This window comes from Sciurus carolinensis, chromosome 17, assembly GCF_902686445.1.
Source record: "Sciurus carolinensis chromosome 17, mSciCar1.2, whole genome shotgun sequence".
NCBI classification, from domain to species: domain Eukaryota; kingdom Metazoa; phylum Chordata; class Mammalia; order Rodentia; family Sciuridae; genus Sciurus; species Sciurus carolinensis.
The window spans coordinates 36,029,461-36,047,790 of NC_062229.1; the positions used below are offsets into that span (position 1 = coordinate 36,029,461).

General features: G+C 44.3%; 1 protein-coding gene across 2 annotated transcripts in view; it reads right to left on the reverse strand.

The window, feature by feature from the left end:
• The window catches only part of Cmtm7 (CKLF like MARVEL transmembrane domain containing 7), a 72,067-nt gene that overhangs the window by 15,731 nt on the left and 38,006 nt on the right, over positions 1-18,330 (reverse strand). For both annotated transcript variants that reach the window (XR_007105923.1, XM_047531914.1), the window contains exon 2: positions 88-261. Coding sequence is in view for 1 of the 2 variants with exons in the window: in XM_047531914.1 (XP_047387870.1) it covers positions 88-261 (174 nt within the window). In the remaining variant the exon portion in view is untranslated. The remainder of the gene's footprint in view (positions 1-87; positions 262-18,330) is intronic.

Below are 18,330 nucleotides of genomic sequence, written 5' to 3' on the forward strand. Positions count from 1 at the left end.
AATAGCAGATGCACAGGATGCTCTTGGGTCCCAATGCTCTGGCGGATACCCTGCACGCTGAGGTAGTGCCAGGTCTCTATCTCTTACCGACAGCGGCCAGCTGATGCAGGTGAGCACACGGTAGAAGCGGAAGAGGTGGACCAGGTAAAAGGCCAGGATCATGATTAAGTCGCAAATGGTAACCACTTCAAAGTAGCTGAAGGCACTGTAGTCGATCCATGTGGAACTCCGCACACAGATGAAGGCAATCAGCAGGGTGACCTGAGACACAAATACAGCGAGTGACGTCAGAGACATGCCTGCCCAAGACGGGCACCGAGGGAACAAACAGCAGAAAAGCGGCCAAATGCTCCCCTGACAGCCGGAATCAACAAGCTGTTACAATACAGGTTATTTCCACGCACATTGGCTGGAAGGTCAAAAGTGCCATTTCATGTAGTACAAGCTTTTAAAACACATGCTGGTTATGAGCACGGACAGCTGCTGCGACAGACTTCGGCCTCTCTGAAGTTGTTATATTGTACCAGCAGGATGCCTTCTCCCAGACAGGAATAGAGGAAAGTAACAAAGCAGAATCATTTCCTTCATTTGCTGGACCTTCTCAGAGCAAAAATTGAGTGATGCTAGACCTAGGGTTTCATGTTGGGTTGAGCTCTACCAAGTTGCCCACATTTGATTGTTTCAGACCTACAAAGATGGTGATCCACACGTTATAACGCACTGGTCGGCAGGCACTAAGTGACCATTTACTGATGTGGGACATACGGACTCACACTGAGGCTTTGTAGAGTCTGCCAGGTTGACAAAATCATTCCTGTTTTCACATGGGGAAAACGAGGCATGCAGATTTCATAACTAGTCCAGGTCTACCCAGCTTGTAAGCAGTGGAGCTGGATTTGAATCCAGGTCTGACTCTAGGGATTTTGCCTAACCACACCACCAAACAGGTGTAGCATCAAACATCCGGGAATCCTGGTTAGGAGGCAGTGCTTGCTCAGTCCTCCTGGGCCATGTGGTAAGAGTTCCCTAGGTAATACTGCCACATGAATGAATAAATTATTGTGCAGAATTATTAATGACCTATTACTGAATTAACAGGTCAGGTAAACATTGTTACCAGCAACATATGAATATGTTAGGAGAGTAGACTAAATGAGGGAAGAGGAGATTCTGAGTTTTTGTGAAGACCAAAGAGAATAAATCTTGTTCTCTCCACATAGGGAACAAACCAAACCACAGGTATTCAATGCATATAAATTCTTAGAATCTATCTTAAGAGAACAATCAATTTAGTACAGAGATTATTTTATACTGCTTCTTTCCCATAAGGATGGTGATTCTGAAAGGCCGGGTACCTATGTGTGTGTGATCTTTGTGTCCTTTGAGACATCTGGCAATGTCTGCATACATTTTTGGTTGCTGTAGCTGGGATGCAGGAGGTTGCTGCTGGTATTTAATGGGCAGATACAGGGGGTTCTGCTAAAAACCTCACAGTGGATAGGATAGCCCCCTAATCCACGATGATTTGGTCCCAAATGTGGCCCCTGAACTGCTGTTGAAAAACACTACTGTAGAAAACGTTAGTCTGCAATGAGAATTTGGCCATAAAAATGGATCTAGCTCTGGTTAAAGTGGTCAGGGCTGGAAGTGCTTTTATCTCCTAAAGCCCTCGTTTCTGGCACTCTGCCAAGGTCCTCGGTAATAGGTACAAAGAGAACCCTTGGTTGGAAGCTTGGAATGGGCCTGAAGAATGCTCTGCTTAACAGATCAAAAAAGAATAGAGTGGGCCTGCCATGAAGGGACCCTCAACATTTGCGTATTTCCCTTTGCTAATGAGCAACCTGAGTATTTTCATTTTTTCGGTTCCTCTGCAGCCACCCAGCCGTGGTCATAGAATGATTCATAGCCAGAGGCTGTTTCAAAATCTGGAAGGGAGCCTCTGCCTGACTCGAGTGTGCTGCCTCATCTGTGCCGTTTCCAGGCCTCCTCAATTTGGGGAGGTCTATGGGTCTCCCCCAGTTCTTCACTGATCCCCATGCTCTGGGTTATCTTTATTCCAGGCCTGTCTTAAAACTGCAGATAATCTGGGATTATGCAGTAAAATGCCTAGATGGAGAGGCAATTTTTGTACCTAATTTCATGTAAAGATTTTTTTTTACAGCTCTTCACGGGTAACTTTTTTTTTTTTTTGGTGGTGGTGCTGGGGATTGAACCCAGGGTCTTGTGCTTGCAAGGCAAGCACTGTACCAACTGAGCTATATCCCCGCCCCCATGGGTAACTTTTTCATGGTGACACAGGGATGTTCAAGGCCAGCATCAGGGATTTAGAGAGGCCTTTATCAAGTTAGTGAGGCCTGGACAGGTCTTACTCCTCTGAGCTCCCAGGGCTAAGTACTATGCAGCAGGAAGTACTGACTTCTTTGTAATAAACCATCTCATATCTCTCTGGGAAACTTGCTTGTGAAACGAGACTTCCTGAATTCTGTCCACTTGGACATGCACCCTTCTCTGGGACAGCCTACTTTTAGGAAAAATCACATGACGTGTGCTTAGGCAATCTCCTAAAAGCTTCCTTTTGGCCAAGGATTTAGTTATTTATTTAATTTTAATTTATGCAGTACTGGGAATTGAACCCAGGTATACTCTACCACTGAGCTACATCCCCAGCCTTTTAAACAAATTTTAAAATGTGAATCAGGATCTCACTAAATTGTGCAGACGGGCCTCAAACTAGCGATCCTTTCGCCTCAACCTCCCAAATCGCTGGGATTACAGCGGTGTGCCATCAAGCCGGTCCAAGGATTTATTTATCCCAACTTTAAGCAGCCAGCATCTTAACTTAGTGCACTAAAACAAAAACAAACAAACCAAAAAAGGATTTGATTGACATCAAATTTTTTAGGAATTCTAAGGCCAGTAACTTCTGCAAATGCAGGGGACCGTGAATCATTTAGATCAACATTCAAGGGCCAACCAGAAAAAGAAAAGAAAAGGCAGTAGTAGAGAAAAGGCCCTAGGCTGTTTATTTTCCCCTCCTGCTCAGCCTTCTCAGGACTTCCTGTTCCCAGATAGAAGAGGGACTCAACATAGAGGGTGATGACTGATGCAGAGGCAGGTGCTCTGGAAGACAGACGCGCTTCCGATGGAGAAGCTTCACATGATGCTGCCAAAGGACTAATTTGATTCTTCACAAGCTGCCTAACTCCCCTCATAAAGCTTTGTTCTTGTATGCTGAACTGTCATGAGAGTTAAAAGTAAAACATCTAACATAGATATCCAGGGGTTTAAAAGTAATGCTGCAAGAGCCCTCAAATCAAAGCAAGGTGCCAAGTGTGGTGGTGCACGCCTATAATCCCAGCAACTCAGGGGTCGAGGCAGGAGGATCACAAGTTCAAGGCCAGCATCAGGGATTTAGAAAGACCCTTAGCAACTTAGTGAGGACCTTAACAACTTAGTGAGACCCTGTCTCAAAATTTAAAAAGTTTAAAAGGGATGGGGATTTAGCTTAGTGGTTCAATTCCCAGTACAAAAAAAAGAAAAAAAAAAAAATCAAAGCCAGGGTCCCCCAGGTTGGCTGTGACATTGTATGGAGTCACTGGAGTCACCCCAGATTAGAAACATTCATCTTCCCGGAACCTGTGTCCTTTCCAAATCCATTCTATCTGGATCCTCGTTCGAGGAAGAAATGATTTTGTGACGGCACCATGGGTTTCCAATTCACAAGAAACGGAGGAAGCCGACTTTACACAGGTGAAATGATTGCCCCTGAGAACTTCAGAACCAAACCAGTCTGTTCCCCGCACGGCCCGGTGCTGTATGCCTCAGGCCCTCAACCTGGGCCTCTCTCTCCGGGAAGAAATGGAATTTCGAGTCTATGATAAAACATTTCTGGAGAGGGTTCGGGAAGCAGTTTTCAGATATCCTCTTCCGAGCTGGGCAGGGGGCCCCTGTCCTGCACCGACCACAGCCTGTGCCTGGGGGGCATTCCCTCAGCAGGCTGCAGCCCTCACATCCTGGCCAGGTCTGCTCACCGCATATGCCTGTGTCTGGCTCAAGATGGCACCAGACGCCTTTGTTTTTGGAGCCGTGGGCTGGATGCAGGTCACCCAACTCCACCCTCCCTGGCCTGACCTTGGAATGATGCTTTGGTGAGAGAGACAAGCAAGGGGAGGGGAGGGGGATGGAACTGATGAAAGCCAGCATCAGAAACTCTCATACTTGACTCTTAAGAGGCTTTTCTAGAAAGGCTCAGGAGATGAAAGCCGGGTTTGTTCCAAAAGTCAGAGACGTGGATGATGATCTGGGGACTGGAAACTGCATTCGTAAAAGCAGATAGGCTCATAAATGACTTGCCTTGGCAGTGGGCAGGCAGAAGAGGAATTTGACACCATCCTGGCTTTGGCTGAATTTTGCCCTGGGTCTCAGGAAATTAACCCATGCCTCCCTGTTTAACAGGGTTGTTTAACAACCCTCCACTGTATCGGCATCACAGAATAGTTTTAGCACAATCTCATGAATAGACATACAGTTGGGAGCCCTCACCCCAAACTCTCACTCACTTCAAGAGTTATCCCTGCTCTTCCCCCAACCCCCACGCATAATTTGGTTTTGCAGCTATAAATTAAAATGCCATAGAAATGCAAGAGAGGAGCCGGGTGTGATGGGACACATCTGTAATCCCAGCGATTTGGCTCCTGAATCTAGTCATGCACTAAGATCACGGGTCAGCGTAATAAAAACTAGAGTCTATGTTCATCCATGCTGGGAGTCATTCTAGAAGAACTTATAGGAAGCTGGTTACAGTGGTTGCTTCTGGGGAAGGGGCATGATAGTTAGTGTTTTTAAAAATTCCCTTTTTTCTGTTCTTCCATTATAAGGATCAATTTCTTAATGACACATCCTGGCGCTCCTAGTGTCACATACATAGATCTAACCTTTTCCTTCAACTGGCTGCACGGCATTCCCCAGTATGCCTGCAGCTTTATTTAACCCAGAGTTTCTCCGCCTCGGCACTGCAGACATTATGGGCTGGTAATTCTCCATGGTGTGGCTAGCTATTCGCAGGTGGCCCCATGGCCTCTGCCTACTCGATGCCAGTCCCTACCCACTCCTTTTGCAACAATACAAACTGTCTCCAGACATCACCCAAAGCCCCTTGGGGAGAAGAATGCCTTTGGCTGAGAGCTGCTACTGACACCATCTTTTATTGGTGGTCATTTAGCACACCCCCAGATTTTTATTAATGCAAATCATCTTGCAAAGAAGTGGACATACTTGTTAGTAGAGGTATGAATATTTCTGATTGATTCCTAGAAGTGAAATTACCGAGCAAAAGCAAAGTACACATTTAAGATTTTGTTGTTTGGTGCCAAAATGCTATCTCCAAAATACTTGAGTTTCCCTACACCAGGAAGCTTGCCAACACAGATTATCAGCAATATTGGTGTTGAAAAAGGATAGAAATATCTTGTTGCTTTAATTTTCATTTCCCCAATTACTAGTGGGTTGGATATCTCTTCCTACTTGATTGGTTTTGCTTTTTTTGTGTTGTTGGTCTATTTTTCTATTGCCTGTATTTTTATTGTGAATTTGAAGCTCTCTTTGTATTCTGAACATTAACTTATTCTATCAAAGATATTGAAAATGTATTCTCTCCATCTCTAATTTCCCTTAGGTTAGCCTTTTAACTGAGTTTAATTTTTTACACATTCAAATCTGCATCATTTTAAAATAGTTTTTAGTTGTAGCTGGACACAATATCTTTATTTTATTTCTTTATTTTTATGTGGTGCTGAGAATCGAACCCAGTGCTTCACATGCCAGGCAAGCACTCTACCACTGAGCCACAACTCCAGCTCCCCCAATCTGCATCATTTAAAAATATATTTCTGAGTTATTTTTTATTTTCCACCTTTTTTTGGGAGGGTACTGTTGAACTCAGGGGTTGAACTCAGGGCCTTATGCTTGCAAGGTAAGCACTCTACCAACTGAGCTATATCCCCAGCCCCAAGATTAATTTTTCAAAAAGGTCTCCTACAGAAATGAATATTTGTTTCCTTAAAAAAACAAACAAACAAACAAACAAACAAAAAAACCACAGTTATCCCTTGGTATCCATGAGGGACAAGATGTCCCCATGTATACCAAATTTCGAGGATGCTCAAGTGCCTTATACAAAAGGTTGTAGTGTTTGCATATAACCTGCACACATCCTCCCGTACACAGTGCTAGGGTGGAACCCAGGGCCTCTTGCATGCTAGGCAATACTACCACCAAGCTACACCTCCAGCCTGCTCCTATATACTTTAAATCATCTCTAGATGACTTATCATCTCTAATACAATGTAAATAGTAAATAGTCATTACACTGTATTGCTTAGTGAATAATGTCAAGAAAGACTATACACATTCCGTGCAGATATGATTTTTTCCTAAGTATTTCAATCCATTGTTGGTTGAATCCACAGACGCAGAACCAGAAGATAAGATGGCCAACAGTAGGTATCACTTCTAACTCTGAAGCCTCTGGGATTTCCTTTTGTAGAAGGCATGGCTTGGGGGACACAATAGGTTTCTAACTTAATCCAGTTAGTCAATCAACTGCACCAAAATTATTGGACAATCCAATCTTTTCCCTACTGGTTTGAACACAAACTTCTACCAATCTGCTGTCTACAAAGTGATCATCATCAATTTTTTTTTTTGGTAGTGCTGGGGATTGAACCCAAGACCTTGTGCTTGCGAGGCAAGCACCCTACCAACTGAGCTACCTCCCCAGCACCATCATCATCAATTCTGAAGCACCTTAAAGGCCTAAGACATAAAATCCATCAAGAGTTTCTCATACTCTTCAATCAAAATCTATTAAGGAGGCCCAAAGGAGCTACAAGCTCTGATTCTGCCCTCTTCTGCTTCTCTGGCTATCCTGGGATCTGGGTTCCTCACTTGTCACCCCTCAGAAGGATCCCCGGTATTCTCTCACAGGGCACCTCTGTCACCCATACGCATCTATATGCTTGTTGCTTAACTGGTTTACCACTGTTCTCTTCACCTGGAGTGCAAGCTGCATGAGGACAGGGACCCTGTGGGTGTACCCTCCCTGTGCCCTGCACATAGCAGGTGCTGGACTCAACACAGGGTGAATGAAGTCACCTGGGTCCTCCTGGCATTGTTTGTGGCAGTTCCATGGCACTCTACCTACCTGACTGGTCTCTAGCCCTTTGAGGAGAGGACAGTGCTGGCTGCTGTTGATCACCTCCGGACATGGCCCAGTGCCTGGCATGAAGAAAGGGATAATGATTTGAAGACACCTCTCGGAATACCTCCAAGCTGGCAGCATGTCCCTCTGGAGGCCTGGTATTGAGGCTGTCTGGGCAGAGTATCATGATGAGGGTGTGACAGGAGGAGGGACTGTGATGGAGCCAGAACACTCTGCTTGGTACTCAGGCCAGGTCATACACCACTAGTCTCTAACCGTCTTCCCACCACAGATGGGGCCCAGAAGGATCATGGAATGATCGTATCATCTGCCTCATGATTGTGCTTCACTGGCTAAGGTCTTCAGGATCTGGGCAGACTGGGCTGGAAAGCCCGATTTATCAAAAATGTCATCACACCCACAAGAGCAAGAAGCCCCACTGACGTTTATTCTATAGTTGGTGGCTTAGGGTTTATGCTGACCCAAACTCAAGTCAGAAATTTTTGCTTGCAATGAGCAGTGGTTTCTCTCTAGCTTACTTCTCTTTTAGCCTCTGCCCCAATTTCTCAGGCTCTTTCATGGTGACTGGATTCCAGGACAACAAAAGAGAGCATCCTCTGCCTCATTCTTGCTGTACCACGGGAGGACATCTCTGTATTTGTGCAGAGTGTGTTAACAGGACTGAGGACAGTCACCTCCTCAAGGAGACCTTGGAGCAGTGGGCATCAGAGAGGACCAAGGACAGGTAGGGCAATGTGGAGCTACCATGGGGAATGTAAGGGTGAACCTCAAAGAGAAGGGCATCTGCTGTGGTTATCAGTGTGGCTCCTAGGATGCCCGAAGAGCAAAGGTTGTCTCTAAGACCCATCGAAGGCTCACTGTGTGCCAAGCTCTGCATTGCACTCCTATTCTGTCCTCACAAGAACCTGTAAAATAGGTACTGTCATTTACACTTTACAAAAAGGAAGCTGGGCACAGAGAGATTAAGTGATTTGCACCAAGCACACCAGAGTGGTCAGTGTTGGGACCCTGGTACGCCGGCTCTAGCAGACTCTCTCTTCAGTTGTAGCATCTTGTTGCCATGGCAATGGTGGTTCCCCAAGGGGTGCCACGGCCTCCACATTGGTTACCTGGTGTGTTTCAGCAAAAGTGGACGGGACAGAGAGGAACAGGGAAAGATGTCTCAGGATCAACCCCTGAGCGGTGAAGGAACTTGCTAGGGTAGAAGCTCAGAGCAATATGGGAGCCGGTGGGGCGAGGGAGCAAGAAAAGCAGTGGTGAGAACCCTCTACTGAGCACCTGCGAGGTCCCAGGCAGCGTGATTCCTTCCTTCAGCCCATGATAGCCAGGTGGCACTGGCCCAATTCACAGCTCTGAGGAAGTGGGGACCAGGATGGGCCATCTGCCCAAAGCAGCTCACACACATGGTAGACAGAACCTGGAAGCAAAGCCAAGATCTGACTCCCAAGACTCTGTGCAGAGTGAGCATGTTCCCGAGGGACCCCTCCAAAGGCTGATTTGGGCTGACCAGCTTCCCACCCAGCTCACCCAGGGCAAGGATGTCTCCTCCAAAGCCAGCAACAAGAAGACTCGCACCGGGGCGTGAGAAGGTGGCAACCAAGGGGCTACAAAGAGCCAGACCCGGGCCTCCTGAACTCCCTTTCTTCCTCTAGGGTTCTTTAAATTCAGTAACTTTCCCAGCATTTGCCTGTGGAAATCCAAACTGCATTGACACTCAGCTGCTGGCCTTCAGTGGGACCCGCCCAAAGGGTGGCACTCAGGGAGAAAAGACAATACCCTGGAGCTTAAGGGGAAAAGGAGAGGGATGTTGCCCAAGAACAGGCTGTGAGGGCTTGCCAGAGTTATGTTCGGCGCCCCCTGCCTCCCCTCGTCTTGTTTCCCACATGGAATTCCTTTCTGCCATGCTTTCTTCGCTCGGTCACTGATGTCCCACTGGCTCTCCCTGACCTGCTGCTTCCTTTTCTGAGTACAGAATAGATCCCAGACCTTGTGTCAGGGCTTGATAGTTTTTAAACTAGATTCATCCTCACAATGGTCCTGGGAGGAAAAGTGCTACTGCTATCTTCCTTTTATGAGGAAACAAAGGCACAGAGAGGTCACGTAACTTGCTCAGAGTCACATAGCCAGACTTTGGAGCCAGGCCTGGGACTCTGGGTCACTGCCATGGCTGCAGTCTCGGCTCCTAACCACTGTGTTACCACTTGTTCCTCTTTGGAGACCTCTCCCAGCTCTGCTCTTGTTTTCAGTCAAGGGTGGAAACTCTCTGTCCTGTCCACCCTGGGAATGAGTGCTGAGTGGCCCTGAGACTTTGGATGACAGAAGGGAAGTCTATGGTTTAACCCTGCCTCAGACTCCCTCCTGCTGGGAAATAGGCTCTGGGCTTCCGACTCAGGCCTGATAGAAAAGTTTTCCAGTCTCTTGCTTAAAAAAAGAAGAAAAAGTGTTATTCTAATTATGCAATTAATATTTGTTCATTACAGAAAATTCATTCATGCAAGTGTCTTTCTATGAAAGCAAAGATTACCCATAATGCTGCTTCTCAGCAATAACCCCATCCCTGACATCTGGGACATTTCTTTATATATATATGTTTATACATATATATATGTTTTAAGCAAATAAGGGTATTATTTTTCCTTTTCAAAAATCAGATCACACTGTACATGCAGTTCTATATTCTTCTTTTTTAAAAAAGATAAATATTTTATACTTTGTAGATGTCACTCATTCAATCATTCTGCTTCAGACCCCTTATCACTGCCCAGCAAGCTGTATATCACACTTATCTATTAATTTATTGCCTGTCGCTTCCTGAGTATAAGACTCATGATGGTGGGGGCTTTCATCTGTTTTCTTCACTGTTCTTTCCCCAGTGCCAGGATTCCTGAATGGAATCCGGGCTCTCTATAACATCTGCTGAATAAATGAATAAGCAGATGAATGCACAAATGCAATTTTATATCCTTTTTCTGAGAGTCTTTTACATGCCAGGCCCTGAGCTGGACCACACTCCTGCTCACTCTCCACTTCCTGTCTGGAGGAGAGACAAGCAGGTAAGTAAAGGAATAGAGTCAACACCCTGGAGTGGCTGGCCTTTCCCATATGGGATAGGACCAGCACAAGCACTGCCTCTGTCCATCCCCAAACAGGCAGGAGCTAGGAGCCTTGAACCCAGAAGCAAGCGGCCCTCGGTAAAGCGGCGACATGCACACGCGCGCCTTCAGATGTAGGTCAGGCCTCAGCAGCACCTTCCTTCCAGACAAACTCCTGTCCCGGCCCTCAACTAATGTGTTCTCCCAACTGTGCATGAGGTTGGCCCTTGTCATGCACACACGCAGGGTCCACAACGAACTGTTGTATCCCAGTCCCAGCACAAAGAGAACTGGGGGTTAAACTGCATTATCGACAGCACTCCAGGGTAAAACTGGCAAGTGGGCCAAGTGCAGCCTCTCTTCTGTAATAATTTCCCTGGGGCTCTGGCTATGAATCCAGGCTGGGTTTTTAGGCGTAAGCAGAAGAGGTGGTTCCTGAGAAGAAACCACCATGACAAGCCAGTGCAATGCCCAACAATCAACACACACGTGGAAATGTCTGCAGATGAGCTGGAACACAGTACAGGGTCTGCTTTGCAATACTGTAATGCAAATGGGCACAAGGGATTTTGGGGGGATGATGGAAATGTCTTAAAATTGGATTACAGTGATGTGTACAACCATCTATTTACCAAAAATCATTGAATTTCTGCCTTAAAAATAGTTTTTTTTGACATTAAGTTATATCTCAATAAAGTTATTACAAAATAAGAGGGTGGCGGGATATAGCTCACCAAGGACTGGAAGTGGGGGGGTACTGTTGTTGGGGGGTGACGGGTCATGAGGCTCACTGCGTTCCTTTCATTACTTTTGTCTATGTTTGAAATTTTCCCTTAAAATAATACACTGCCCAGTGTATTCAAGGGAGAGAATGGAGACGAGGGAAGAACAAGTTGAGATGTGCAGTCATCTCTTCCTCTGAAGGCATGAGAGGAAGCTTGGAACTGTTCTTTTTATTTGTAAAACTAGAAGTAATAATCCCATTTAATAAGCATACTGGGCAGCACAACAGCATGGGCCTTCATCCGAGAGTACACACCAATTTTTGGTTCCCTCTGATAGACTGAATGAAAGTGCAATAGTTCCCATTCTGACCACAGCCAGACTGAGCGACAAGGTGCTCCATTCACGAAAGTCACCAGTGCAAAGACTGAGGCTCCCGCAGAGCCTTGGCAGGCATGTGTCTGACGCAGTCAAGCAAACCTTGACTGAGCCAGGTGGGGCGCAGGTGGAATACAGGTGGGCAGCTGTTGTCTGTAGCTTCCCACGGTTCTCAGGAGCAAGGGGGGCTGACACAACTTGTCTGTGTCTCTGCAAAATCAGAAGGAATATTCTGGGGCAATGGAGACCAAGATTGACTGGTCTCCATCGAACTGCTTGGATCAACTTGATAGGAAGCATGGAAAGCATCTCTAAGGGGCTGAGATGCCTGGAAATATGTCTCACATGGTATAATTTTATAAGGTAAGCAAAGAGCCTCTGTGCACAGAAAGAGCAGGAAACCTCACACTAAGCTGAGGCGGAATCCTTTCAGCCAAAACTCAAGGCAGTTCAGGCCTCACAGGGTGGCCGCCCCGCAACACAACTTCCCTCCTTTTTAACCCTTCCCCTGCCTGAATCTCACAGACACCCTTTCAGGACTCAGTGGCCGTTTAAACCCCTTCCTGACAATTCATCAAACTCCTGTTTATTTATTTTGCTGTTCTTCTTTGAGGCATCCAAGGCAGTTGAACTCTGGGGTGGCAAGAGCGGGTCACCCCCTTGAGCACCTCAGGGGGTGGGGTAAAGGGCACCTCTCAGGTAGGCCCTGGGAGATTGGTGGTCTTTTCTCATAGCACAGGGTACAACCCCTGAGCAGGCATACCCGTCTCCTGTGCTGCAGGATGCACCAAGGAATAGCTCCAAGGGCCCTTTCCAAGGCCCACTTGCACAACCCATTTCCAGATTAATTACTGGCCATCCTCTGTCCTCTTCTTCCATTTCCCCTGGCCACACTCCTGCTTCTAGACCAGGTGTCCAACAGACCTCTCTGGGATAACAAGCGTCTCTCACCCATGCAGCCCATTATGGTGACCGTCCACAGATACTGGCCAGCATGTTGTTCCAGCCATGCCCTGGCTTCCCTTCCATGTCAATGCAGTTTAATTTCTAAATGCAACCAGCTCAGTTCAAAGACTGGTGTCACTTTGGTGTGGTCTTGACCTTTTTGATGCCTCAGTTTCTGCATCCATATCATAATGATGATAATATGGCCCACAAGGATGTTATGAGGCTAAAAATCACTTAACACATGTAAAGTACTGTGCAGTGAAATAATATTCATGGGAAACTAACGTGTAAGCATTGACCATTGAGCCTGGGTCTAGAATATGCCTTTAACTTAACACTAAATTATCAAATGTCTAAAAAAACCCATGTATCCTTGGAGTCAATGACATCACCTATAAATAATTCATCCTAGTGAAATCATTCATGGATACAGGCCAAGATTTATTCATAAAAATAGCCACCCTAGAGTATTCTAAAAGTGGAAAAATCAGAAAACCCTAACTATCCAAGAGTACATGTTGATTAAGTAAATTACAGTTTATCCTTATGACAAAAATACTATGTAGGCATTAATAAAAATGTTCACCTAGCAAAGAAAAAAGCATCAGGCACAAATTTGAAACTCCACCCACCCATCTTACCACCCTAAAATACAATAGACAATGTATTTAAAGAAAAATACTATACATGAAATGTTAACTATGAATATTTTGTAGTGATGGCAGTAAGGTGATTTCCCCCCTTTTTGGGAGAATTTAAAAAAACTTTTATATTGAAAATATTTTTACTTTAAAAATCATAGAACACAGTTTTAAACAATCTTGCTGCTATTAATAACTTGGCAAGATATTTACAACATAGTAATACATATAAAAAAGGCTCCAAAGAAGACTTACAATGTGAAAATGCACTCGCATGTATGCTGAGAGAAGATGGAAGCCAAGACCCCAGCACGGTAACAGTGGTTAAATCTGGTTTAACTCATGGTTTTAGCTTAGGGGAGCAGATGTTCTGGTTTGTTTGGGGTAATCCCAGTTTATGAACATGAACAGCTGGCAGACCTCTGTCCCCCTTGATCTCAAAAGTATCCTACATCCAACTTAACCATAAGAAGTTTTAATTTCTCAGTTGGGCACAGTGGTACAGACCTGTAATCCCAGCAGCTCAGGAGGCAGAGGCAGGAGGCTCATGAGTTCAAAGCCAGCCTCAGTAAAAGTGAGGAATTAAGTAACTCAGTGAGACCCTGTCTCTAAATAAAATACAAAATAGGGCTGGGGATGTGGCTCAGTGGTGCAGTGCCCTTGAGTTTGATCCCTGGTACCACCTCCCCACAAAAAATAGAAGCTCTAATTTCCCCATCTCTTTTTCTATATTTCTAAATTCTAATGAACACAATGGGCTTCCTTAATTCCAACTTGTACTATTTTCTCCTCATATTTTAATGTTGAGATGAGTTTTAAAAATCAGTGGTCACACATAATTGGTGGCATCTTAGAATAGAGGAAACATAGCATATCAATTTAGAAATGGGGGAAATATAAACGCTTACTACATTTTAAAAAATAAGTCAAGATTCTAAGACCTAGCACCCTGGATAAAATCAGACAGATCAGACTCCTATGTGCAGCCAGGGTCTTAGTGGGATTAGAAGCTAATGTTTCCCAGGGGTTCCCTAATGTTATGATTAATACAATTAAAGTGTGACTGCAGAGGAATCTTTCAGACTGGCAGGAGCAGGGCAGGATTTACAGAACATGCTGGGATGTGGGCTTGAGATTACACTGATAATTGTATTCATGAATGACGGCCATATATATATATTATTTTTAATATTATTATATATTTTTTTGGTACTGGGGATTGAACTCAGGAGCACTTTACCACTGAGCCACATCCCCATCCCTATTTTGTATTTTATTCAGAGACAGGGTCTCACTGAATTGCTTAGTAGCTCAGCATTGCTGAGTCTGGCACTGAACTCTAAATCCTCCTGCCTCAGCCTCCCGAGCTGCTGGGATTATAGGTGTGCGCCACGGCACCTGGCTTGAAAGACGGCTATTTATTGGATGCTTTCTTTCTTTCTTTTTTGGCACTGGGTATTGAACCTTGGTGTGCTTAACCACTGAGCTACATCCCCAGCCCTTTCTATTTTATGTTTTAAGACAGGGTCTCACTAAGTTGCTTAGGGCCTAGCTAAGTTACTGAAGCTGCTTTGAACTCTTGATCTTCCTGCCTCAGGCTCCAGAGCAGCTGGGATGACAGGCATGCACCACGGCGCCCTAGTGGCAAAGGGCTATTATTCTTCTCATTCTACAGATGAGGAAACTGAGGCACAGTCCTAGGCCTTTGAGCTGCATGCATCGTGATGGGTTTAGTCTCCTCCAACCAGCTCCAGAGTTGGCTTTTGCACCTGTGCTTCTGGCCTGTCTTGTGTTTTCTCTGGTTGTGAACTTGGGCGGAGGTGCAAAGCCCTAGCTGGAAAGCTTTCTTGAGGACTCAGAAGTTTGAGGGGCAAGAGGCTCACACAAGCTTTCCTCAGTCAGGTATTCCTTGAGCCTCTGTTGTGAAGTATAGAAAGAACCCCACAGCCTGCTAATGTACTGTGGTTGACCGTGTTTTCCAGAAATGGCCACAGCGACATGTCTAGTCTCACATGCTCTCGCAGAACAGTGCTGCTCCCCATCAGGAAGCAGAAGTTATTTCCTCTCCCCTTGAACCTGGGCAGGGACTGGTAAGGTCGGGTCAGAGACGGAGATCCAAGTTCCTTCGGGTCCCCTCTTTGGGACGCTCACCTAAGAACTCTGCCACCACGTGGAGAGAGGCTTAGACCTCTTGGAGAGGCCACATGCAGGTGTTCTGGCCAACATCGGCATCCACTGCCACAGGTGAGAGAGCCTGCAGATACCCTGGCCCCCCCTTTCACATCTTCCCAGCTGAGGCCTCAGCATTGTAGAGACAAGCTGTGCCCTCTGAGCCCTGCCACACCCCTGCTGCAGAATTTGTGAGAGTTTGAGTGGTTGTTTTACACCCCTAAATTTTGCAGTAATCAGTTATGTACAAAAGTAGCTGGAACAGCCACTTTTTTTTTTATTATTGTACACAAATGGGATACATGTTGTTTCTCTATTTGTACATGGCGTAAAGGCATACCATTTGTGTCATCATAAATTTACATAGGGTAATGTTTGATTCATTCTGTTATTTTTTTCCCTTCCCCCCACTCCTCCCACCCCTCTTTTCCCTCTATACAGTCCTTCCTTCCTCCATTCTTGCCCCCCTCCCTAAACCTAACTCTAAACCTAACACTAACTCTTCCCACCCCACATTATGTGTCCTCATCCACTTATTAGCGATATCATTCTTCCTTTGGTTTTTTGAGATTGGCTTATCTCACTTAGCATGATATTCTCCAGTTTCATCCATTTGCCTGCAAATGCCATAATTTTATCATTCTTTATGGCAGAGTAATATTCCATTGTATATATATACCACATTTTCTTTATCCATTCATCAATTGAAGGACATCTAGGTTGGTTCCACAATCTGGCTATTGTGAACTGAGCAGCTATGAACATTGATGTGGCTGTATCTCTGTAATATGCTGATTTTAAATCCTTTGGGTATAGGCCAAGGAGTGGGATAGCTGGGTCAAATGGTGGTTCCATTCCAAGTTTTCTAAGGAGTCTCCATACTGCTTTCCAGAGTGGCTGCACTAATTTGCAGCCCCACCAGCAATGTATGAGTGTACCTTTCTCCCCACATCCTCGCCAACACCTGTTGTTGCTTTTATTCTTGATAATCGCCATTCTAATTGGGGTGAGATGGAATCTTAGGGTGGTTTTGATTTGCATTTCTCTTATTACTAGAGATGTTGAACATTTTTCCATATGTTTGTTGATTGCTTGTAGATCTTCTTTTGTGAAGTGTCTATTCATTTCCTTAGCCCATTTGTCGATTGGATTACTTGCATTCTTGGTGTAGAGTTTTTTGAGTTCTTTATAGATTCTGGAGATTAGCGCTCTATCTGAAGTATGATTGGCAAAGATTTTCTCCCACTCTGTAGGCTCTTTCTTCGCATTGCTGATAGTTTCCTTTGCTGAGAGAAAGCTTTTTAGTTTGAATCTATCCCAGTTATTAATTCTTGCTTTTATTTCTTGTGCTATTGGAGTCCTGTTGAGGAAGTCTGGTCCTAAGCCGACATGTTGAAGCTCTGGACCTACTTTTTCTTCTATAAGATACAAAGTCTCTGGTCTGATTCCGAGATCCTTAATCCATTTTGAGTTTAGTTTCGTGCATGGTGAGAGATATGGGTTTAGTTTCATTCTGTTGCATATGGATTTCCAATTCTCCCAGCACCATTTGTTGAAGAGGCTATCTTTTCTCCATTGCATATTTTTGACCCCTTTGTCTAGTATGAGAAAATTGTATTTATTTGGGTTTGTGTCCGTGTCCTCTATTCTGTACCATTGATCCACCTTTCTATTTTGGTACCAATACCATGCCATTTTTGTTACTATTGCTTTGTAGTAGAGTTGAAGATCTGGTATTGCGATACTCCCTGCTTCACTCTTTCTGCCAAGTATTGCTTTAGCTATTCTGGGTTTTTTATTCTTCCAGATGAATTTCATAATTGCTTGCTCTATTTCTGTAAGGTACATCATTGGGATTTTCATTGGAATTGCATTAAATCTGTATAGCACTTTTGGTAGTATGGTCATTTTGACAATATTAATTCTTCCTATCCAAGAACATGGGAGATCTTTCCATCTTCTAAGGTTTTCTTTAATTTCTTTCTTTAGTGTTCTGTAGTTCTCATTGTGGAGGTCTTTCACCTCTTTTGTGAGATTGATTCCCAAGTATTTTATTTTTTTCGAAGCTATTGTGAATGGGGTAGTTTTCCTAATTTCTCTCTGAAGATTCATTGCTTATGTATAGAAATGCCTTAGATTTATGTGCATTGATCTTATATCCCGCTACTTTACTGAATTCACTTATGAGATCTAACAGTTTTCTGGTGGAATTTCCTGGTTCCTCTAAGTATACAATCATATCATCAGCAAATAGGGATAGTTTGAGTTCTTCTTTTCCTATTCGTATCCCTTTAATTTCTTTGGTCTGTCTAATTGCTCTGGCTAGAGTTTCAAGGACGATATTGAATAGAAGTGGTGAAAGAGGGCATCCCTGCCTTGTTCCAGTTTTTAGAGGGAATGCTTTCAGTTTTTCACCATTTAGAATAATATTAGCCATGGGCTTAGCATAGATGGCCTTTACAATGTTAAGGAATGTTCCCACTATCCCTATTTTTTCTACTGTTTTGAGCATGAAGGGGTGCTGTATTTTATCAAATGCTTTTTCTATCGAAATAATCATGTGATTCTTGACTTTAAGTCTATTGATATGGTGAATTACATTTATTGATTTCCTGATGTTGAACCAACCTTGCATCCCTGGGATGAAACCTACTTGATCATGGTGCACTATCTTTTTAATATGTTTTTGTATGCGATTTGCTAAAATTTTGTTGAGAATTTTTGCGTCGATGTTCATTAAGGATATTGGTCTGAAATTTTCTTTCCTCGATATGTCTCTGTCTGGTTTAGGTATCAGGGTAATATTGGCTTCATAGAATGAGTTTGGGAGGGTTCCCTCCTCTTCTATTTTATGGAATACTTTGAGAAGTATTGGAATGAGCTCTTCTTTAAAGGTTTTGTAGAACTCGGCTGAGAAACCATCTGGTCCTGGACTTTTCTTTGTTGGTAGGCTTTTGATGACTTCTTCTATTTCATTACTTGAAATTGGTCTATTTAAATTGTGTATGTCCTCCTCGTTCAGTTTAGGCAATTCATATGTCTCTAGAAACCTGTTGATGTCTTCGAAATTTTCTATTTTGTTGGAATATAGATTTTCAAAATAGCTTCTAATTATGTTTTGTATTTCAGTCGTGTCTGTTGTGATATTTCCTTGTTCATT